At 46.3% G+C, this 25,135-nt stretch overlaps 1 protein-coding gene across 1 annotated transcript in view; it reads left to right on the plus strand.

The window, feature by feature from the left end:
- The window catches only part of KLHL2 (kelch like family member 2), a 293,449-nt gene that overhangs the window by 105,101 nt on the left and 163,213 nt on the right, over positions 1–25,135 (plus strand). The window contains exon 4 of the mRNA XM_082272572.1: positions 19,030–19,151. Coding sequence (XP_082128698.1) covers positions 19,030–19,151 — 122 coding nt within the window. The remainder of the gene's footprint in view (positions 1–19,029; positions 19,152–25,135) is intronic.

Genomic DNA, 25,135 nt, shown 5'->3' on the forward strand with positions numbered 1-25,135 from the left:
TTAAGAGTTGGCTTAAACATGGGCAGCCCTGGCGCCACCACCTGGCCTGACAAGTCAACTTGGAAATTGAGTGAGCTGGATGGCAAGTTATTGGCTCCACAGGTGTCGGATGCATCTATGGGTACTGCAGCTTAGGGATCAACCGATTATCGGCAAAGCCGATATTTACTTTTCCCGATATATCCGTATCGGCCCCGGGACTTGCTGATATTACCAATATTGTGCACGACGCATACGTGACGTCATTGCGTGTGTTGCTCGACGTGTCTCTGCACGCTAGGCCTATAATTTTACACGTTCTGCCTTCTTAGGCCGCCTCCCTCGCCTCGGACAGTGTGCAGTCACTGTGCTGTGCATCTGCAATTCTGCATCGACACGCTACGGACCGGCAGCAAGCAGCCATCCAGCCACCCACAGCAGTCCGGTGCCAGCGAGCTAGCCACCCACAGCAGCCCTGTGCCAGCCAGCCACCCACAGGCTCTGGCCTCAGCCACCCACAGCAGGGTGCCAGCCGGCCACGCCACAGCAGGGTGCCAGCCGGCCACGCCACAGCATGGTGCCAGCCGGCCACGCCACAGCAGGGTGCCAGCCGGCCACGCCACAGCGGGGTGCCAGCCAGGCAGCCACGCCACAGCGGGGTGCCAGCCAGGCAGCCACGCCACAGCGGGGTGCCAGACAGGCAGCCACGCCACAGCGGGGTGCCAGACAGGCAGCCACGCCACAGCGGGGTGCCAGACAGGCAGCCACGCCACAGCAGTGTGCCAGCCAGCCACCCACCCCACAGCGGGGTGCCAGCCAGCCACCCACCCCACAGCGGGGTGCCAGCCAGCCACCCACCCCACAATTCTAATGTTGGGGAAGTTTCCCCGCTGTCAGAATAGAAAGGCAGAGCAGGATTCCCCCATTCACCTGGAATGTGTGAATGGGGGGAATCGAGTCATTTTCTTTCTTCAACCCGCTGTTTGAACGAAAAAAAGACTCCTGTATGGGCTGCTTTAGACTTTAAAAGGATATACAAAATTCACTATTGTTAGAGATCAGTTGAGGATATACGCAATCAGATTATAAAATGATAAGCAGCAAGTTACAGGATTACAAAAGTTGCCAAAGGTAAACATTTTTGTCAGTGTGTCTTATTCCAATAAAGTGCTGTGAGCAGTGCACAAACATGAATGCAAAATGGCCAGCAGCATTACCATGGCAGTGTCTTCTCAGGACCTGGAGTTCTACTTTAGGGTCTTGTATTTGATGACCTATGCATTTGTTTAAAGCCAGCGTTTGTTTGGATCAGCTTTTTCTTCAGTATTCTCTTATTATGACGGATAAAAGCGGCTTCCTGTACTGAACAAACCAGGGTGTGGTGCCAATGTTTACCTTTTCATTGCTGCCTGCAGTGTGAATGTGTAGGGAAAATCTAAGCTGCTCCAGGTACACCTCCCACCTCTGTTCTTTGTGTATGTCAACATATGTCAGGTTTTTTTACATAATTGTTAAAGGTACGCTAAATTCTGGCTTAAAAATAAGAAAATTCTCTTCAAGTATGTATTGACTCAAAAATTACTTTTATTGCCTTCAGCCTCCTCCAAATTTTCATATTCCTTTTATTTGTTTACTGCTGGGATCCCACTTCCTATTAGAGGGTGGCTAACTTTGTTCTCCATGGTCCCACTGTACGTAGGAACGTAGCCACCCTCTCTTGCTTGCTCCTGTGATGTACTAGGGTCTAGGGACTATGGGATTTGTATTGTGCATAGATCAGTGCACATGCTCCTTCCAGACAAACATAAGGCGAGGTTTGGGAGCCATCAGAGGATGTTACAATGCGGCAAAAATCACAATAAACTATTTAACCACTTCCAGAAAGTTTTGCCCCCCTCCCCCTTAATGAACAGGCAATTTCTCTATTGTCCATTGACAGACGCAGCTTCCATATTTCTTATCCATTGGATTATGCTGCCCCCTGCAGGAGTAGTTCTATGCAGGAAAAAAAGTAATTATCCATGCCCACGGGGCTGTCCCCAAAGGCATAACCCCAGACCCTCTGCTCCAGCAAACCAGGTTGTTTCTGCTTAGAGAAGGAGTAGGACCAAGGTTTGCTGCTGGAACTTTGGTCTGAGTTTTTTTATTCTTTTCAGAATATTTTTTTTTATTTATCTTTACTCACTTTGCTAGTTAGTGTTTAGGGGGATCCTCCTGGTGATCTACAAGCAATGCCGGCTAGGGTTTCGCACTGGATAATCTATATCCTTAAGGTCTCCCCAGCCTGGCCTACGAGTGTGAGCAGGTTATAGTCCCCGCACTAGGCCTTGCCACAAACCCTTTCTGGTGGGGACGAACCCGTGAGTGGATGTCTTGCTGGGACGCGACGACCTGGAATGCCCTGACTCGCAGCGTACCCCTCGGCAGGCAGCACCCCCACTCTGGGTGGGAGGTGGATCGGCCTGGAGCGGAGCCCACCCGATCGATGGTATGGTGAGTAAATGTAGCCCCCCCTTGCCCCTCGGTGGGGGATGTGGGCCCTCTCCTGGGGATAATAGGACCTGGACTTCCTAAAAGATCCCTATAGCCTGTCCGGTTGCCCAGCCTGGTGCTCTGTCCCCCTTTTCCGCCCCCTGGGGGGTGCTGTGGCTGGGGCGCCTGGCATCCTGGGGGGGGGTTGGCAATGGTAGCTTTTTTCTTGCTGGGTCTGGTGGTAGATCCTTGAGGCCTTCATATTGGGGGGTCTCTGACCACATGGCACGCCATCGACACCGCCATCTTTAGTGTGGGCAATGTAAAATATTTTTCCCATTGACTTGTATGGGTCAGCCATTTTCCTTGTGCTTCCTATTGAATTGCATTGGCAGCCATTTTTGTGTAGCCCTATGGAGCTACACAGGCAGCGTGACCTTTCACTTACCAGGCTGATGTAATTTTCTGTGACTCCCTCTTCCTGCTGCACAGTCAGATTCAGGAGGCTTCCTCTGAAGGTGGTACAGTACTGGGGTCTTTGTTGGCATATCCCTGCACACTCTGCTGTCGGTATATATTTAAGGGGGACTCCGCAGACCGCAACGATCGTCAGTGGGAACTGCGATCAGCGTTTTTAAAATTACAGTACTCCTTTTTTCAGTTGCATTGAATATGGAGTCCCAGGCAGTAAATTCAACCTCAGACACACTTAGTGCGACAACCGGACCATCCAGATCACAGTCGCTGGCCACAATTTCAGCAGCCCTGGAAAGCCTGGCGACCAAAGTCGATTTTGTTATGAAAAAGGTGACTAGCGGAAAATGGCCGCTTCCTTCTCCATCATTGGTGTGGTCCTCTGATTCAGAGGCTGATATGGTCGCCACGGACGCCCCCCTACTTCAGGGGTTGCTGTCCTCGCAGTCAGTTGGTGAAGAGGACCTGTCTTCAGCTGCAGCGCGGGAACGCGATTTGGTGGAAGCCCTGATTGTTTCAGTAAGGGAAACTTTAAAAATGGCATATAAGCCCATGCCGGCGGGGACACGGTGTCTTTTGGCTCCCGCAAGACCCAAAAATCAAGCAAGGTTTTCCCTTGTCCTGAGAATTTTCATGATATTGTTAATGACCAATGGCGGCGCATAAAGCAAGTGCTAGTAGTGCCTTAGTGCTTTAAACGCCGTTATACCTTTGCTGAGGCAAATTCCAACCATTGGTCGGTACCATCCAAGGTGGATCATCCTGTTTCCAAGTTAATTAAATCTACTATAGTGCCTGTGGAAGATTCCCCGGTTATAACAGATCCGGTGGGCAGGTGGGTGGAATCCTTTTTCTGCCATCTTTGCGTTTTTGGGTTCTATTCTCAAACCAGTTTGTGTCTGTCTTGGTATCGCAGACGGTTATGGAATGGGTGAAGGTTCTGAAGGGGAACTTGGATCCTTGCATAGTTCCCGCGGAGCTGATGGAACTTATGGGCCAGATGGCCTAGGCCCTGGTGTTCCTGTGTAATGCGTCCTTGGATGCGGCTCCCCTGGTGGCCAGAGTGTCTGCTGTGGGGATTGCATTAAGATGCATAGTTTGGCTGAAGAGCTGGTAGGCTGACAAGGCTTCCAAGAAAGCCCTGACCTTCCTTTTCTGGGAGAGCGATTATTTGATGACTCACTGGATGAGTTGATCAAGGGTCTGACTGGTGGGAAGAGTACTCTTCTTCCTCAATCCTCCAAAGGTAAAGCACCCCGTATTAAGCGGGGGCCTTCCTTTTACCACTCATAGACGTTGTTTTCGTGCCTCTGGGGCGCAAGAAAAAGGTAAGCCTTTCAGGGCTTCTGAGGGACTAAAAACACTGGGGCAAGCCCAAGACCAGTCAGGCTGGTTCTGCTAACAAGTCCTCTTCAGCATAAAGCGGCGCCCTCACTCGCTTCTGGGGTCGGGGGTGGGAGAGGGGGGGGGGCGGCGCCTGCGCTTCTTTCAGGAACATTGGACTTCCTTCATTCAAGACAAATGAGTTCACGAACTGATTCGTTCCAAGTACAAGATAGAATTTTGGTCCCGCCCGGATGGTTTGACAGATCTCCGGGAGTCTGTGCAGGATCTCCTTGCTCAAGGAGGGATTGTGCTGGTTCCTCCGCAGGAATGCTTTCAAGGCTTCTATTTAAACCTGTTCATGGTGCCCAGAAAGGAGGGAAAGGTGCGTCCAATCCTGGATATCAAAGCTCTGAACCGCTTTGTGCGGGTGCAGAAGTTTTGAATTGAGCCCATTCGGTCGGTGGTGCCTTCCTTGAATCAGGGTGATTTTCTGGCCTCCATCGATATCAGATTCTTTGAGGGACATCAGCGATTCCTCCGCTTTGCGGTGGCAGAGGAGCACTTTTAATTTGTGACATTACCCTTTGGTTTTGCCTCCGCTCCCAGAGTTTTCACCAAGGTCCTGGCCCCGGTTCTGGCCTCGTTAAGTCAGAGAGGAATTGCGATTTTGGGATATCTGGACGATCTGTTGCGAGCAGACTCTCATTCGGATCTGTTGGGCAACATCTCAATTTCGGTTCCGACCCTTCAGGAATTGGGGTGGACGATCAGTTTAAAAAAATCTGCTCTGACACCATCCGGTATGGGTCACTTATCTGGGGCTGAGTCTCTACTCTGCTCTGTTGAGGGTCTGTCTTCCATTGGAAAAGCTTCAGAAGTTGCAAGGGGCAATCAGGTTGCTGATGGAAACCAATCGGTCTTCCCTACGGACTTGCATGAGGGCCCTGGGTCTAATGGTATCAACCTTCGAGGCAGTCCCATTTTGCTCATTCTTACTCGAGGTCTCTGCAAAAACATTCTTGCAAAATGGAACAGGAACCCTCGGTCGTTGGACCAGAAGATTTGTTTGAGCCATCGCACGAAATCGGCTCTCTCCTGATGGATCCAGTCGCCAGCTTTGTGTCAGGGCAAGTCCTTCCTGCCGCTGTTCTGGGTGGTGGTCACCATGGACGCCAGCCTGTCGGGCTTGGGCGGAGTGGTGGAGAAGCTCTGTACCCAGGGGACTTGGTCGACAGAAGAGTCTTCCTTGCTGATCAATATTTTGGAGCTCAGAGCGATCAAGCTTTGCCTGTTCCACTGAACGAGTCGGCTACGCAGGTCACCCGGTGGCTTACATCAAAAATCAAGGGGGCACCAAGAGTGCCCTGGCGGCCATGAAGGGGGCCAAGATTCTGGTTTGTGCGGAACCTACTGTTCTGGCTCTTTCCGCAGTCCACATTTCGTGTGTGGAGAATTGGCAAGCAGATTACCGGAGTCGTCAGGTACTGGATCAAGGAGAATGGTCCCTTCCTCCGGAGGTATTTCATCTGTGTGTCCGGTGGGGAACTCCAGAGGTGGATCTGTTTGCATCTCGCCAGAATAGTCCAGCGGTTTGTGGCCAGGTCTTGGAATCCTCTGGCCGACACCACAGACCTTTTGGTAGCTATATGGAGCAAGTATCGTTCTCTATCGTATAGCTCGTACTCCTGCCGAGGTTTCTTCGCAGGGGACAGTGGATGGAATTCCGGTCGTTCTGGTAGCACCAGACTGGCATCGGTGGTCTTGGTATGCCGACCTGGTAAAAATGGTCGTAGATTCTCCATGGAGACTTCCTCTGCAGGAGGATCTGCTGTCTCAAGGGACCGATCTTCCATCCTGCTTTACGGTTACTGGCTTTAATGGCTTGCCTGTCGAAAGCAAGGTGTTGAGATATAGAGGCATTTGTGATTCAGTGATTTCCTACACTTTTTTGAAGGCTAGGAAATGGACCTCCAGGAAGATCTCTCCTCTTAGTCTTCATGGTGTGAATCGCTGCAGGTGCACCCTCGCTTGTTTCCCATTGCTAGTGTTTTGGCCTTTTTACAAAAAGGGGTTTGAGCAGCGTTTGGCTTTGAGCACTGTCAAGGGCCAAGTGTCGGCCTTGACTATTTACTTCCAACGTCCGTTGGCTACTAATCGCTTGATTCGCATCTTTATTCAATGGTTGTGTTATCTGGCTCCTCCGAGGAGATCCCCGTTGCCCCCGTGGGATCTCAATCTAGTTCTGTCTGTTCAAAATCCTCCCTTTTGAGAATATTAGGGAGATTTCTCTGCTTTCTTTGTCACAGAAGGTTGCCTTCCTGGTGGCTATCACTTCTGCTCGCAGAGTGTCTGAGTTGGCAATGCTGTCCTGTCGTTCGCCTTATTTTAGTGGTCCACAGAGATAAAGTGATTCTCCGACCTAATCCGTCTTTCCTCCTAAGGTGGTGTCGGATTTTTATCTCAATGCGGAACTACACATCCCATGAGGCATTGTAAAACTCTGACATTCACAAATTGGACTAGGCATGATGGGCATTGTAGTTCCTGAACTACTGGAGGGCCATAGTTTGAAGATCCCTGCTGTACAATAGGAAAAAAAAGAAAAATATACAGTAAAATAAATTAAACAATAAATTTAAACGGGTCCCAAGAAGAGTAGGATCTGGGCTGACCTGTGCAAAGCCACTGCACAGAGGAGGAAACTCATCATGATTTGTGAATCCTGAGTAATGACCATGGAGTGTCATTCAACCCAGAAAGCCTGAGGGCATCTAGAGGTTGAAAGCAATAACTGCGGGTCAGCATTACAAGAGGTGTGTGAGGATAAATGACCATTTCTATTGCCCATGGGTTGATGATCAACTGTTTGACTGGTCTGACTACCTGTAACTTAGTGGTCCACTCGATTTTGCTTATGGATGGGTGTTTTGCTTGATTTGACCACCCATAACTTAGTGGTCCACTCAATCCGGTAAGGAGTTTACCTTATCACATAGGGTGTGAAGCTTTTTTCAGTTAGTGCTGAAAATATGCACTGTACTAATGACACTGGCAGGATAGGGCTTAATACCAGGGGCGATCAAAGGGTTAAATGTGTCACTAGGGGGTGCTTTCTGTGTGCCCACAGAGATAAAGTGGTACTCCGAACAAATCAGTCTTTTCTCCCTAAGGTGATTTCTGATTTTCATTTGAATGAAGACATTGTGCTGCCTTCACTGTGTCCCAAGCCGAGAGCATCCCAAGGAAATTGCTTTGCATTCGTTGTATGTGGTTTGGGCGATCAGGGTTTACCAGGCGGCCACTAAGTCTTTCAGAAAATTGGATGCTCTATTTGTCCTTACCGAAGGACCTCGTGAGGGATTGGCTGTGTCTGCTGTGACTATATCAAGATGGATCAGGCAGACGGTTGTTCAGGCCTATTCACTGAAGGGTCAGGTTCCTCAGTTTCCTGTGAAGGCGCATTCTACTAGAGCGCTGAGTGCCTCTTGGGCTTTTCACCATCAGGCATCAGTGATGCAAGTTCCTGGTTGAGCTCCATATTATCTGGTTGGCTAGGTTTAGCCTTTGGGGGGTTACGTTCTTCTTTGTGTTATCTTCCCACCCCTCATGAAAATACTGCTTTGGGACGTCCTAATGGTCTAAAGAAGATATGGAGCTGGGTCAGTCGATGAAAATAGAGAAAACTGGATTTTTGTACTTACCGTAAAATCCTTTTCTCTGAAGTTCATTGACAGACGCAACACCCGCCCCTCTAGTTCTGTATGGGGATTTTTTTGTCTTCTAAACACGGCTTGCAACGAAACTGGCTGCTGTAACAGTGTGTGGGGTTATGCCTACAGGGACAGCCCCCAAAGGCGTGGTAAAGCTTTTTCCTGCCTAGTGTCCTTTTCCTGATTGGAGGAGCATAACCAGTGGTCTAAGAAGATATGGAGCTGTGTTTGTCGAACTTCAGAGAAAAGGATTTTACGGTAAGTACAAAAATCCAGTTTTTGTAGACCCTGTTGAAAACAATGGATTGCATTGTGATGCATGAGGAAAAAATCTTAATATGCTACATTTTTGGTGCATTAAAGTGAATCAATCCTTTGCTAATGTAGGTTGAAGCTGCAGTGTACTTTTACGTTGTCCCCTTCAACTGCTTATGCTTACCTTTTTTCTTTCTCCCCTACTGTTCTGTATGCTTGTGGTAGCAAGAAGTAGCCCATGTGTAAGCACCACGTGAGCCACACAGTGCATCCAGGCTGAGGATTCTCTTTACACTCCCATGTGCTGAGCGGCTATTGACCAAACACCAGTGCTGTCACTTTGGAGATGGGAGAATGAGTTTCACGCTGCCCATGTTCCCCGTAGCACCATGTGTGGATGACATGCATGTTCATGACCAAGAGCAGAACTCTGTAGACCAGTGGTCCGTAAGCAGTGGCCCTAGGTTTGCCTTTTTCTGACCCTTGGGGCACGATTCCTTGTATTGATACAAGGCCCTATTTATTCCACTGATACTAACAGTAGGGCATGATTCTTCCCTCTGACACCAGTGATGGGGCACGTTCCCTCCCACTAGCACTAATAACGGTGCGCGGTTCCTCCCACTGGCGCGAATGATGGGGCGCAGTTCCTCCCACTGGCGCGAATGATGGGGCGCGCTTGCTCCCACTGGCGCGAATGATGGGGCGCGCTTGCTCCCGCGATGCCTGTGGTGGGGGCGCTGTTCCTCCCCCTGATGCCAGTGACAGGGGCACTGTGCCTCCCCCAAGTGACCACAACCTTTTATTACATATTTTTTTTTTTTTTTTTACTCCCACTAGCCATAGGATGGCCCCCCTAAATCCCAAAGGACAGTAAACTGTTTATTTAGAAAGTTTGGAGGCCCCAGCTCTAGACCAGACACTTATTAATGGGACATTATTTGTTGTAAATATTTTTAGGGCGAAGAGAACATTGGGAAATTTTCTTTCAGGTAGAATCCACACTAGGTTCTATCCACTGGAACTAAAATCTCCAAGCAAGTATTATTGGGTGGCACTTGGGACTATAGAAGATATGTTCGCACAGTGTGCTGTAATGGAATGCAAAGGAAAACAAATAACAAATTATAGTTTTCACACAATGTAATATATAGTTAATCAGATGCTGGATTACTTACGTTTGTGGTCCATTGTGCCAAGTAAGCTTTCAAGCGTTCCTCTCATCAAAACATGAAAGCTAATATATTTATTTTTTTCAAAACAATAGCACCACCCTACATGCCCGACAATACCGAGTTTTAATATGAAGGTTTTATAAGGAAGAGCTTGGTTTTCCAGCAGCAGCAAGATGTAAACATTTTAGAAACCAAGAAGTCAGCACACGAAAAGAGAAAAAAATACAGTTTGACGTTTTAGGTCTTTTAGTTGTGTGAGTTTAATAGTTGTGTCGTCAACATTTTGGTGCCAGTTTACACTCCTGCTCTGCATTATCTGAGGTGGGAACTAGAGCTCTGCCCCTTTGTCAATAGTGCAGTTTTAGCAATACCTGTGTGGGTGTTTGCCAGTTCTAGTGATCTGATTATTATTTCTGTGAAGTTTTAGAATAAGTGAATGCAAAAAAATGTAATCGAAGAACTCCATTCACCTCCTATTAACATTATGATTGGACTGCTACAATAACTGTAGCAGAACAATCAGATAAGTAGAATATTGCATTATGGTATTGCAGTCAAATTGTCACTGATTCCGCTTTTTTTTTTTTTTTTTAGGTAATGGTCTATGTTAATGTTTTACTGTTTATTACCAGTGGTTTTACCCTGCCAAAAAGTCAGCCTTGCTTTATGTAGATCGAGTCACGTGGTCAAAGTAAAATACAGGAATCTGTCTAAAAAATGAAATGGTCATCAGCGTCTTTGGCAGTCTGCTAGTTATTCATAAAATGTGAATCTGGTTTAGCTAACACACACACACACACACACACACCTGCAGTTTCTGGATAAAGGGAAGGTTTTTAATTATGTATTTGTTTCCAAATTATAAAGTTAGCTTTCAGCTGTGCTTGCCTAAGCACCCAGATCCTCTGCTGTCATTCTGAGAATGTTAGATCCCCGGCCCTCAAGAGAAGAGGTGGTTACGAGCCGGTTCACACTGAGGCGACACAACTCCTTACTACTTCGGGGGTGACTTGTGCATTACATTGCACCACGACTTCGGAGCGACTTGCAGGGACTTCACATAATGGAAGTCTATGCAAGTCGCTCCGAGGTCGCCCCGAAATAGTACAGGACCCTTTTTCTAAGTCGGAGCGACTTTTGTCGCTCTTATTAGAACGGGTCCTGTAGAGGTCAATGATTATAAAGACAAACGTTTTATTTAAAAAAAATAATAAACATGTTATACTTCACCTGCTCTGTGCAGTGGTTTCGCCGACCCTCCTCTTCTTGAGTCCACCAGCGAGTGCTCCCATAGCAAACTGCTGCTTCCCATGAGGCCACGTATGCGTGCTCGCTCCCAAGCGGGCTCTGTGTCAATAAGACACACAAAGGTTGGCTTGGCTCTGGTCCCTGCTCCCTCCTTGTTGGCTGTGATTGACAGCAATGGGAGCCTATTGCTCCCACTGCTGCGTCTGAGCCAGTGAGGGGAGAGAGAACCAAGAGCGCTTTTGCTCTTACGCACATCTGTGGACTGACAGGCTCAGGTAAGTATTTAGGGGGAGAGAGGAGCTCCATCTAGAAGTTTTTTACCTTAATGCATAATAGAATGCTTTAAGGTAAAAAAAAAAAAAACACCTGGCTTTAGAACCACTTTAAGAGGGAATATGATTACAATATACAGATTATATCAAAGATAACTTATGGACTGTTGAACTGTTTTCCCCGAAAAGGAAATGTGGCCACGATTCTGGATTAGAAGAAAGGAGGTTTAACCTCTTAACCTTCTTAGCGGTATTCCCGAGCGTGGCTCGGGGTTAAATCTCATAGCCAAAAGCGGTAACCCCGAGCCATACTCGGGGTACCGCCAGAAGCATCGCTGGATCCTGTAAGCAGGGTTACTTACCTTGTCACCGGGATCCAGCGATGTGTCCCGGCGGTGTCTAGCGGCGGTTCTTCCTCCCGATCGTCTCCGTGCCCCGGCTTCTGTCTCCTGCGACGTGACGTTCGCAGGGGGGTGGAACCGGCGGCAAATTCAAATATAAAACACCCAAACACACTGATACCATTCAAAAAAAAAATCACATTGGATTGCCCCCCAGTGCCCGTTCCTGCAGTTTTACTGTACTTTTTATGTGTGTATGTATGTATGTGTGTATGTATGTATGTGTGTATATATATATATATATATATATATATATATATATATATATATATATATATATATATATGTATACAGTTGGTTTGGGCTGCTCATTCTCAAGAATTACATGCAAAATAATGGTACCGCTTTCAGCACCAAAAATCCAAAAGAATCATACCGCCAGGGAGGTTTAAGGACCAAGCCTATTTCTCATGTTTACAAGTTAAAATTCATATTTTTTGCTAGAAAATGACTTAGAACCCCCAAACATATATATATATATATATATATATATAATATATATATAATATATATATATAATAATACATAATATATAATACATACATAATAAATAAATAAAAAAAAAAAAAAATATATATATATATATATATATATATATATATATATATATTATATATATATTATTACATTTTTTTTTTTTTTTTTTGCAAAGACACTGGAGAATAAAATGGTGGTAATTGCAATATTTTGTCACACGGTATTTGCGCAGCAGTCTTTCAAACGCAATTTATTTGGGAAAAAATACACTTCACAGAATTAAATACATTTTAAAGTTAGCCCAATTTTTTGTATATTGTGAAAGATGTCACGCCGAGTAAATAGATACCTAACATGTTACGGTTTAAAATTACGCACGCTAGTGGAATGGTGATAAACTATGGTACTTAATCTCCATAGGCGACGCTTTAAAAATTTTTAACGATTACCAGTTTAGGGTTACAGAGGAGATCTTTTTGCTAGAATTATTGCTCTTGCTTTCACGATCACGGCGATGCCTCGCGTGTGATTTGAACACTGCTTATATTTGCGGGCGTGACTTACGTATGCGTTTTCTTTGGTGCACAAGCACACGGGGATAGGGGGGCTTTAAAGAGGTTGTAAACGCGGTTTTTTTTTTTTTTTTTTTTTTTTTACAACCTGAAAGACAAACACATAATGAGCTAGTATGCATCGCATACTAGCTCATTATGAAATACATACCTTAGAACGAGCCCCCGCCGCGCCGCTCACTCACCTGTATGACGGGCGACATGTTCAGTCGCCCGTCTTCCGGGATCGCGGCATCCGGCCATCTGATTGGCCGGAGCCGCGGTGACGTCACTCCCGCAAGCGCGGGAGCCGGTGGTCACGGCATGGGACTCTGAAGGAACGGCACCAGCGGCCGTTCCTTCAGAGCTCATGCGCCAGTGACGTCACTAGATGCGTTTAAGGTAAATATCTCCTAAACGGTACATGTTTAGGAGATATTTACAGTACCTATAGGTAAGCCTTAATATAGGCTTACCTATAGGTAAAAGTTACAGAGGAGGGTTTACTTCCTCTTTAAAAAAAAAAAAAATTAATTTTATTTTTTCCACTGTTTAAAAAAAAAAAAAAAAACATCCTTGTGACAGTAATAGGCAGTGACGGGTACTCTTTTTATAGAGGGATCTTGGGTCTAAAAGACCCCAAATTCCTCCTTTGCACCTAAAAGTATTCAAAACGCCAAAATCTGTGTTTTTTTGAATACCGTCATTTCTTTTAAAATCGGCGCCATTGGCAGCCGGGTAAGCCGGAAGTTACATTATGACGTTGCTTCCAGGCGACTTCATCGGAGACCCGATCGAAACTGAATCCGGCTGGTCGCTTGGGTCTCCCGGTGGGGCTTGAGACCGGGGGCCGAGTGTCGGAAGGCGGTTGGGGGGCATCCCCTCCCACTCTGTGTGATAACGGCCGAGTAGCTGCTGAGCCGCATCGGTTGTCATCAGAAAGCCGATAACCAGCTCTAAAACGGTACCAGGGTGATGCCTCTAGCTGTAGTTCAGAGGCTATCCATTGTGGAATGTACTAGCCCTGACTGTCCGGGGGTATTTTTATCAAAATTTCACCCCTGAGGCCGGAACTCCGCTTTAATTTGTAAGCAACAGGTGTCAGAAATAGGTTTAGTCTTTAAAGAGGAAGTAAAGTCCCCCAAAAAAATCGAGAAAAAAAAAGCCCTGTAAAGAGAGAGGCATAATAAGCTAGTATGCATCGCATACTAGCTCATTATGTAGTACTTACCTTAAAACTAAGCCCCGCCGTGCCGCCACCTCAGCGACAGGACGGCGACATGTCCGGCCGTCCTGCTTCCGGGTTCGCGTTCTCCGGCCATCTGATTGGCCGGAGGCGCGATTACATCACGCCTGCGCGCGGGAGCCGCCGTTCACGGCACTGAGCTCTGAAGGAATGGCACGGGTGGCCGTTCCTTCAGAGTGCCTGCGCCGATGACGTCATCGGCAGTATGCACTCTAAATATCTCCTAAACGGTGCAAGTTTGGGAGATATTTATAGCACCTATAGGTAAGCCTTAATATAGGCTTACCTATAGGTAAAAGTTTGTGAGGTGGGTTTACAACCTCTTTAAGAGGTTAAACTGCCCTCACTTAGACAAAAATTCATTCCTTTGATCTAAAAGAATGAAATGATACATTGTAAAACATTGTGTTTAGAATCGAGGATATGCCATTTTAAGATGGGATGGGGGGGGGGGGGGGTTTAAATGATTAATCATGCAGCTCTATTATAAACTCATTGTATTTGCAGTATGTGATAATTGTAGGTTTTTCTGTGTGACTGATCCACAGTATTGTTCTCAATCTGCTCCCTAATATCTGTCACAAGTACTTGCTTTTATATCTGTTTTGCATTAGAATGGTTTACTAGTTTTCCAATGTGACTTGGAAGCGGAATATTTATTGGGGGTCGTCATCAATCTTAGTGGGTGATGAATTGCGAATGATTTAGACACACTGCTTCTTGTGACGCACACAGGTTCTGTTCCCCTAGCCACGTTCTGCACAATGCTTATAGAACAGAATGAACTGTGTCCTGATGTCACAGTAGTGTTTATAGGTCTGAAACTGTTCAGCAAGCTTTTAATCGTTTTGTGACAGCTGGAAAAGGCAGACACCTAAAATCTGATCATGTATTTACACAGACACTTGTCCATCTGTTGTCACTTTACTTCCTTCAAGTCATCTGCTTCTTTCTTGCATCGTGATATTTTACCGTCTCCCTAGCAACACTGTATGATCGTCTGGTTAAAAATATTAATAAGCAGGTGGAAGCCTGTGTCTAGGATAACTGAAGTGTATCTTTATATGCCATAAATTGTCTTTACATTGGTGAGCCTAACCAGCAACATGTGACACATGAGCCTATGAACACTTTCAGGTAATTCTCATTAGGAGCTTGGTATCTGTGTATCTGGACACCTGCACAATACATTTTAGAGTTGTATGCTGCCAAGGTTCAGTTATATTTTTAATGTATCATTCACACAGGCATTAAAAATAGGCAATTGGGTGACATTTTTGACACTTCCCTGACTGCCTATCAACGTGTACACACAGCGATAGTGTTACCTTGCAACTCCCCCTCCCTCCCCCCCATCCCCCCTCTCTATCCCCCCCTCCCCCCCATCCCCACTCTCTATCCCCCATCCCCACTCTCTATCCCCCATCCCCACTCTCTATCCCCCATCCCCACTCTCTATCCCCCATCCCCCCTCTCTATCCCCCATCCCCCCTCTCTCCCCCCTCTCTCTCCCTCCTCTCTCCCCCCTCTCTCCCCCCTCTCTCCCTCCTCTCTCCCCCCTCTCTCCCCCCTCTCTCTCCCCCCTCTCTCTCTCCCCTCTCCCTCTCCCCTCTCCCCCCCCCTCTCTCTCTCCTCCTCTCTCCCCCCTCTCTCTCTCCCCTCTCCCCCCCCCCTCTCTCTCTCCCCTCTCCCCCCCCCTCTCTCTCTCCCCTCTCCCCCCTCTCTCTCTCCCCTCTCCCCCCTCTCTCTCTCCCCTCTCCCCCCTCTCTCTCTCCCCTCTCCCCCCTCTCTCTCTCCCCTCTCCCCCCCCTCTCTCTCTCTCCCCTCTCTCCCCCCTCTCTCTCTCTCCCCTCTCTCCCCCCTCTCTCTCTCTCCCCTCTCTCCCCCCTCTCTCTCTCTCCCCTCTCTCCCCCCTCTCTCTCTCCCCCCTCTCCCCCCCTCTCTCTCTCCCCCCTCTCCCCCCCTCTCTCTCTCCCCCTCTCCCCCCCCTCTCTCTCTCCCCTCTCCCCCCCCCTCTCTCTCTCCCCTCTCCCCCCCTCTCTCTCTCCCCTCTCTCTCTCCTCTCTCCTCTCTCCCCTCTCTCTCTCCCCTCTCTCTCTCCCTCTCTCTCTCCCTCCTCCCTCCTCCCTCTCTTCTCTCCTCCCTCTCTTCTCTCCTCCCTCTCTTCTCTCCTCCCTCTCTTCTCTCCTCCCTCTCTTCTCTCCTCCCTCTCTTCTCTCCTCCCTCTCTTCTCTCCTCCCTCCTCCCTCCTCCCTCTCTTCTCTCCTCCCTCTCTTCTCTCCTCCCTCTCTTCTCCTCCTCCCTCTCTTCTCCTCCTCCCTCTCTTCTCCTCCTCCCTCTCTTCTCCTCCTCCCTCTCTTCTCCTCCTCCCTCTCTTCTTCTTCTCCTCCTTCTCCTCTCTTCTCCTCCTCTCTCCTCCTCCTCTCTTCTCTCTCCTCCTCCTCTCTTCTCTCTCCTCCTCCTCTCTTCTCTCTCCTCCTCCTCTCTTCTCTCTCCTCCTCCTCTCTCCTCCTCCTCTCTTCTCTCTCCTCCTTCTCTTCTTCTCTCTCCTCCTTCTCTTCTTCTCTCTCCTCCTTCTCTTCTTCTCTCTCCTCCTCCTCTCTTCTCTCTCCTCCTTCTCTTCTTCTCTCTCCTCCTTCTCTTCTTCTCTCTCCTCCTCTCTTCTCTCTTCTCCTCCTCTCTTCTCTTCTCCTCCTCTCTCTCCCTCCCTTCCCCTCCTTTCAGAGGGAGATCTCCCGATGTAGCCCTGGATCAGAGTAGCAGAGAAGCTGGCAGTCACTTGACTGGCCAGAATGTAGCTGCAGAAAAGTATAGCATCGTTTATAAAAAAAAACAAAAAAAAAACGTATACAGTGCCTTATCCCTGGATAAAACAGAGGGGCTGCCAGTAAAAGGCTGAGTTTTTAAAACTAAAACTGAGTTTTTAGTGTCAATTTAACCCAAAGACAAAAATGTACATTTTTGTAGTTTACAAGTTTTTAGACTGAAAATCTACAAACACTTCCAGCAAGTACAAAAACTACCTGTTGATGTGCCAGAACTGAAGTGTCCTTATCACTTCCTGTGAGTTGAACCCTAAGAAAACACAATCTTCCTTTGGGGCTATTTCCAAGAAACTGGTAATTCCCCCAAGATGGTCGGCCGAGATTCGATCCATCTATGGTCAGGTTGATTGTACCCAAGTCAATTCCATGTTGATCCATCGATCGACTTTGGTACAAACAACCTGTTTGGATTTTTCACATGTGATGGGGGCCAGGAAAGAGTTGTATGGCTTGCCTTACCCCCATGTAATGGATTCCTGTGAAGAAAAGGCATGTAGCTACCTCATGTTAGGACTTTTACACTGCTATGCACACCAACAGTCTCCTCTGTAATGCCCCATATTCTAGGTATGTGGGGAATAGGTCCTGTGTCTCTCCATCCTCCAATGCAGTGCTTGATGTCATAGCATCCTTTCGCCACACCTGTCCATTGTTAGAGAGAAGTGTTGTGGATGACCGATTGCAAATACAGACTTTCTTAAAGTTGATATTTATTATTATACAGGATTTATGTAGATCAAACAGTTTGTGCAGTGTTTTACAAAATAAAGGGAAACCGCACTGTTACAAAACAATTCAAGAGGGTTAGACCTCATTCACGTGGGATGATTACATCTGTGCCCAGTGGAAGGCTGTGTTTATTGGCATGGGGATACACAGGCATTGCATGCATCCCCATGCCAGCACACTATTGGGACACAGTGGTTGTAAAGTCACATTGGGAGTGGGGGCTTTGCTCGTGCACACTGTGAGTCCCTATTCACAGCTAAGGGGTTGCCGGCATCAGTGATGCACTCAACATCTGTACATCCCCATCCGAGTAAAAACGGCCCTGCATTGAGCAATCTAAAAGGGAGTGATACAAAATACTGTGACAAGGGGATAACTTGATGGCACTCAACCTCAGCCTGCACAGAGGTTTCCAAGCTTGTGGGACAGTAATTTAAAGTGATTGCAAATGATCACCTTGCAAAAAAGTCATTCAGTTTAAAATAGAAATGAAAGGCATCACATTTTTTGTATAGATATAAAAAAAAAACATAAATACCTTTTTTACCTTTTTTATAGGTAATTACATTCCCTCTGTTCTCAGCTGCATAAGAGTTGGGGAGAGGAGAAGCAGTAGCACACTGAGCTTGCCAGTGAATGGCTGTGCAATGGGGTCGTGTCAGGACATTGGAGGAGAGTACATTGAGTTCCCAGCACAGCTAGAGAACTGACCACGTTGTGTTCTCCTTCTTAGTGTGGTCAGTTTTTAAAAGGAAAGCATAGGGACTGGCAGGAACACCAGGAATTTCACACAAAGTAAGCAATAAGAAGCAAACCGGATACTTTCTCATACAAGTACATGGCACAACAGGCATATATCATGAATATGAAGTGTTAGGGTAACTCCGTGTTTACTGTTTACACACACTCCCAATAGCTGCCACCACGTGCTTTAACAGAAACACGCAGCGTACACTGTTATAGCAGTTATTTCTTTCCTTTAGAAAATATCTAGTTATTTCTCTGAGGTATATAAATTGGCTCTTTTTTTTTTTGTGTGTATATGTGTATATATATATATATATATATATATATATATATATATATATATATATATATATATATATATATATATATATATATATATATATATATATATATATATATAATATATATATATATAATATATATATTCAACTGTCTGTGAATTGTAAAGTCTCCTCCATTGTCAAACACTCTCCTGAAGAAGTAACTGCTCATGAGAAAAGTGTCGAGAGAAAATTTAGGCCTACTAAACATTCTGCATACTGCTAAAATGTTAAGTAAAGGTCATACACTATGCTGAATTAGACCTGGAGAAATCAGTCTGTTCCCGCCGGCCGTACGAATATTTGCAGCCTCTGGGTGGGCTTTAACGCTGAGCAGCCATATATTTTCATCCCTAGGGAACGCTCTCAGTGCAGTAACTAAAATGTCACTGAAGGCTCCCAAAGCATATTTGAGATTGTGACCTTCCGATCATTGTGTTACCGATGTGACAGCCAATCACAGGGGTCACATGAATGGAATGCCCATCTCCACCTCCCGGCATTTAGATTCTCTTAAAGAGCCAGCGACAGCTTTAGGAATGGGTTAAATAAAGGTGTTAATGAACTATGACTATTGTATACAAGTGACTATGTAGGAATGCCAGCTGCAATTGGTTTTTAATTTTATTCTGAATTATAATATGTGATGTACATAAAATATTTCAATTTTAGCAGATTTTTCCTTTTGCACTAATCATTGAATGTACCAAAAAAAAAAAATAAGTTCCATTTAAATAGTTTATGTATAAGAACCACAAGTTATTAATAAAACAACTACCTTATGAAAAATACTGAAAAGTAGTGTCTGTTTTTTTTGTTCAGGTGAGATGAGTGAAAGCCGAGCGAAGAGGGTCCGCATAAAAGAAGTGGATGGATGGACCTTGAAATTACTTGTTGATTATGTTTACACTGCAGAAATTAAAGTCACAGAGGAGAATGTACAGGTAATGTTACTGAAAATAAATGTGACCAGCTTGATAAATGTTCACCTTGCAATTTAAGGGAGCTGGTTTTCCCTTTTTGCTACTTCACAATGAACATAAGGGAAAAATGTGTTTGTGTAAATCAGGGGTCTCCAAACTTTTCAGTACGTGGGGCTACAATAATTAAAATTATTTGCAGTTTTATAGAGAGCCCCCCCTTATATCCAGCAGTGCCCATCAGAGTCCCCCCCCCCCCCCCTTACATCCGGCGGTGCCAATCAGAAGGACTGCAGGAGGGTAATAATTGGCTGGCTGGTAGTAGATGTGCCAGTCTCCATATTATGATACAGACTGGCGCATCCAATGCCAGCCGTCTAGGGTATTTTCACAAATCCTTGCAGCAGGCAAGATACAGTCTTGTAGGCTGGATGTGAACAGCAGTAATTAGTACTGTAGCTGTGGTGCAATTTTTGTAGGCCTGCAATTGAATATGCTTACACGTGTTTTGGACACTAAGAAATAAATGAAGATGTCATCTGATGTGTTAACTTGGGGGGGTTGACTTTGTATTTATTTATGCTTCTTTTTTTATTTTTACACTTTGATAATTCAGTGGATCGGGTAAAGGAGGACTTTGCAATCCAGTTCTGCAGCAACAGATCACAAACTGTGGTGAACTATTCTCAAATCAAGCAAAGATTACTACTGCTGTGATTGGTTGCTCCAGGTGGATGCAGAATACGGCTGGGTAATTTCTGTGCTTCCCCCTACTTGGCTGTCAGAGCTTACAGTGGTTCCCAATTTAATCCAGTGAAATTCCTATTTAGCTCTGGTGGGAAAGAGTAATGTTATTACTGTGCTATGGAGCACTTTGTTAGAGAAGGATGGGAAATCCAGGAGGTGATCGATTTGTAACTCCTGAGGTTCTAGCACTGAACCAACTGAGCAGACGTGAAGTAGAAATGATAAAAGAACTGCAGTCAAAGCACTATCTTTTTTTTTTTTTTTTTTTTTTTTTTTTAAAACATTTTTATTGTTATCTAACATAAGCTTAAAGCACTATCTTTAGTAGTACTTGGAACTCAAGTTAACAGTTCACCACTTTTACAGTCTGCAGGAAGGGAAACTTGATAGAAGGTAATGGCAGTCCCTGTCGTCCTATTCGGCACATTCCCTGTCCGTACCTTTTTATATTTCGTATTTTCCCCATCTGCAGACTGAATGTGGCAGGCAATTTTCTGGAAAGCTGATGCTTGCAGAGCGAAGGCAGCACTGGACAGGGCAGGCCGGATGTGGGGAAGTTACTTTACAGCAACATTTAAGGTACCTGCTTCTGCTAAACTTTTGGGTGTTGCATGGTGTGATTTCTTGGTATCTTTGTACACTTGGGAGCAGCTGTCCTTGCTTTGGTTTTTTACATTTAGTATGCGAGGACCTTTATAATCTGTTGCCTTACCATGGTATTGGTTGCATATACTTGTGGAAGCTATATGTTTGTGTCAGTGCGCCTCTGTAAAAGTCAGCCCTCGTTTAAGCCCGTAAGAGCAGCAGTGGGACATAAATATTAGAGAGAGGGCAAACTTACTTGGGAGTCACCCCAGTACTCTCAAAAATGCATGCTACACGAAAGGCCCAAACATACCTAATTTCATTTGTATGTATCCTGTTCAAACGAAAAAATGTCAGCTATTCACAAAAAATTATAGTGCAAGCTTTCTAGGCACTACAATCCATTTTGTTGGCCAATAAATAGTATCGCTCTCTAAATCCCAGCTCCTATGTATGTCATGATTAATATGGAAAAATACCCTGCTGCAGCTGGTCACAAATATTATAGGAGCATTGCACCAAATTGAAAGAGAGCTCATAGCACATGCCCTACCAATTAGTACAGAAGATCTACCTAAAAGTACTAGTAGTGCACTGTGCTTCTGTGACATGCAGTTCTTAACTAATCTGTGGGAGTACCAGTGTTGGCACATATCTAATGCCATATATGGGAGTCAACCATAATTGTTTCTATAGTACATGCACCATACAATGGTCAGATATTGAAAAATATAAGTAAAGGTGCAACAAACAGTGCTTACAAGCATCGTGTAATCAGATATGCCCTGCCTGGACAGGGTAATCTGCTCTCATTACCCCCACTCTAAAATCAATGTCATGGTATTTTCTATTAGCAGGACAGTACTGCTGTTTATTGGTACGAAATGTTTCCAGATTAAATAAGATGTATTGTTGGGTATATTTATTTTTCTCTAGCGTTAATTGACAGATGCAGCTCCATATTCTTCTTAACCATTGTGTTATGCTGCCCCCTACAGGAGTAGGACACTAGGCAGGAAAAAACTTTACCACGCCTATGGGGCAGTGCCTGAAGGCATACACCCTCTCACTCTGCTATAGGATTCAGTTTTTCTGCCTAGTTTAGGAGTAGGATCTGGTTCCCTGCTGGGGCATCTGTCTTCGCTTGGTTTTTATTTTTTTTTTTTAATTTTAAAGGGAACCTTTGTTAAAATTTTAAATTTTTTAGCTAGTTATGTTCCTGAGAGAACTGCAATCAACAGCCAGACTGGGTTTCGGACTGGATATCCTAGATCCTTAATTTCTCCCAGTCCGGCCAGCGAGTGTGTGCAGATTATAGCCCCGCGCTAGGCCTCGACACGAAATCGCCCCAATGAACGGGGGCTTGCCCGCTGGTGAAACGCCTCGCCAGGACGCACGCGACCTGGTTTGGCCTGAGTTGCAGTGTGCCCCTTGGCCGTCAGCACCCCCACCCCGAGTGGAGAGGTAGTCTGTCTGGAGTGGAGCCTACCCAATTGCCATTGGTATGGTGAGTAGTGTCCACCCATAGCTCTTGTGGTCTCGGGGTGGATGTGGGCACCTCCTTGGGATGGTCAGACCCCCGGGTTCCCTTCCATCTCTTCCAGCATCTCTAACAGTCATGGTGGTCTTTTGGCCCCAACCTACCCCCATGCCCCCCCCTCTCGGGGTTAGGTAGGAGCTGGCTTAGCCACTTTCTCCAGTAAGATGGGGTGGATGCAGTTGTTGCTGACTGGGCTGTCCAGATCGCACACGCAAGTTTCCAACCCCCTGTGGGTTAGTGACTGGGGCAGGGATGTCCTTTGGGCTCCCTGCGGTGGTTATAGGCTTGGGGGGAGCGGATGTTTCTTCATCTGAGGGCCTGCACCTCACGTGTCTGGGTCGGGCCAAAAATTTAGTCCACGGCTTTGTGGCCTACTCGAGCTGACTGAGGGGAGGTGCCTGACCGAAATAAGTTGCCTGACCAAGCTGACCAGCGGATGCCTCACATGGCCTGATCGGGCCAAAAATTGAGGCCACTGGTTGCAGCTGACAAAGCTGGCTGTCTGAGTGACTGACCAAGCTGTCCGGGCGACTGACCAGGCTGTTCGAGCTCCTAACCGAGCTGCTGTTTAAGCCAACAGCATACGAACGACCGGATCAGGCCCCAAATTTAGGCCACGGCTTTGTGGCCTACTAGCCGCTGGCTGTCCGAGCTGCTTACCAAGCTGTTTGAGCTGCTGACCGGCGTGATAGAGCAGTGGATGGACATCCACCCCCCCCACCTCTGGGGGGTGGACATGTGGACTGCCTAGCTCCCCCCTTAAACCAATGGGCGCTGTGGGGGCATTGTTGTGTGAGGGTACTCTGCCTGTGTGTCTGCATCACGGCAGGCCCCCTCTTCTCCTTTTATAGGGGGCTGTGTCCTTTTATATAATTTATGGTGGGCGACCCTTAGGTCTAATATGGGTCTTTTTGTGGCACTTTAGCCGGCGTCTCCTTGTGGGACTGTGGTCGGCGACCTCTCCTGCTTGTTATGTTCTCAGGTGAGCTTAGCATATAGCGACTCAACTGGGTCTGCGTCCACGCACTTCGGGGGCTCTGCGGTGAGGATGATTCCTTTTTTTTACTGCACATGCGCATGCAATGGCACTGGTGGATGCACTGATTGTATTGGTGCAGAAAATCTTTAACATGGGGGCGCTGGTCCCCTCGGGGCCCGCAGATTCCCTAAAAGCAGCAAAGGTACTCCCTTTACCCACCTACTGTGACAAAAGTGTCGCGAGTCACTGGAGTTCTAAACGCAATATTGGTAACCACGCATGGTGTGGCTAAAAAGCTGGTCTGCGGACCAGGCTTCTAAAAAAGGCTTTATCAGATCTCCCTTTTACTGGGGGCTGCCTATTTGGGTCTTTGTTGGATGAACTGATCAAAGGACTCACAGATGGGAAGAGTACTCTTCTTAGTCTATTCGCTAAGGGCAAGTAACTGCGTAATAGACGGGCCCTTATTTTTCAGCACACAGGCGGCCCCTCCGTACCTTTGTCACCCAGAAGAAAGGACCTGAAAGGTCAGAGCTCAGACCATATGCCTCCCATGGCATTAAATTTGGTCTGCATGGCTGTCGTCCCAGAAAGAAGCCTCTTCTGAAGATGATGCACAAGGAAGTCTGCAAACAGTTTGCTGAAGATAAGCAGACTAAGGACATGGATTACTGGAATCATGTCCTGTGGTCTGATGAGACCAAGATAAACTTATTTGGTTCAGATGGTGTCAAGTGTGTGTGGCGGCAACCGGGTGAGGAGCACAAAGACAAGTGTGTCTTGCCTACAGTCAAGCATGGTGGTGGGAGTATCGTGTCTGGGGCTTCCCTAGTGCTGCCGGCACTGGGGAGCTACAGTTCATTGAGGGAACCATGAATGCCAACATGTGCTGTGACATGCTGAAGCAGAGTATGGTCCCCTCCCTTAAGTGACTGGCCGCAGGGCAGTATTCCAACATAATGACCCCAAAAACACCTCCAAGATGACCACTGGCTTGCTAAAGAAGCTCAGGGGGAAAGATGATGGACTGGCCAAGCATGTCCCCAGATCTAAACCCTATTGAGCATCTGTGGGGCATCCTCAAATGGAAGGTGGAGGAGCGCAAGGTCTCTAACATCCATTAGCTCCATGATGGTCTAAATGGGGGAGTGCAAGAGGAGTCCAGGGGCAACCTGTGAAGCTCTGGTGAACTCCATGCCCAAGAGGACTAAGGCAGTGCTGGGAAATAATGGTGGCCACACAAAATATTGACACTTTTGGCCTAATTTGGACACTTTCATTTAGGGGTATACTCACTTTTGTTGCCAGCGGTTTAGACATTAATGGCTGTGTTGTTATTTTGAGGTGACAGCAAATGTACACTGTTATACAAGCTGTACACTCCTTTATATTGTAGCAAAGTGTAATTTCTTCAGCAGCTTAGAAAAAAGTAAAGGGAGCGAGAAGAAGAAAAAAAGGGGGAGGGGGAAAGTAGAGGATGTGGGGAAGGAAGGGGGCAGGTAGGGCAGCACCACCAGCGGGATGAGTAACAAAAATATACCGAATGTCAAAAGAAATTATACCAGGCAGACAAATGGGGTTCAAGAACTTTGAGAATCAACAATGTAAGAAGAGTGTTATCAGTGCAGGAGATTATCCTGCCAGAATCTTTTTAAATTCATCCGTACAGGAAAATTTTAAGCCAATAGATGTTTTAGTAAACCTTTCAGTTGTATCTTTGAGCGCACTAGTCAGAACTTCCATTTCCTTAATTTCCCCCACTTTAAGGATCTGTTGCTGTAGAGTACTGGCTTTTTTTCCCTTAATTCTAATCGGGACGATCTATTTACCACTAGCAATGAGCTGAACGTATCGGAATTCGGTTTGGAGCGGGTTTGGCAAATTTTACTAAAGTTAAGATGCTGAAACTTCTCCCCGATGAAGTCAAAGGGAGCCAAATCTTAGAAATCAGTAATAACCTTTTGCTAAGCTATTAGACAAAGATTTTTCAAACAAATGCCATGTGCCAAAGCCAAAACTTTTTTCCTTGTTTCTTGAAGCAGCAATTTTAATAATGCCTGAAATGAAACAAAAATGCAACATTTCTTAAAATATGTGTGGAGGATGCCCTTAACCTGCCTGTGTAGTGGTGGAACTGTATAATGTATAAAACCTACT

This window comes from Pelophylax lessonae (assembly GCF_965119305.1).
Source record: "Pelophylax lessonae genome assembly, chromosome: 1".
NCBI classification, from domain to species: domain Eukaryota; kingdom Metazoa; phylum Chordata; class Amphibia; order Anura; family Ranidae; genus Pelophylax; species Pelophylax lessonae.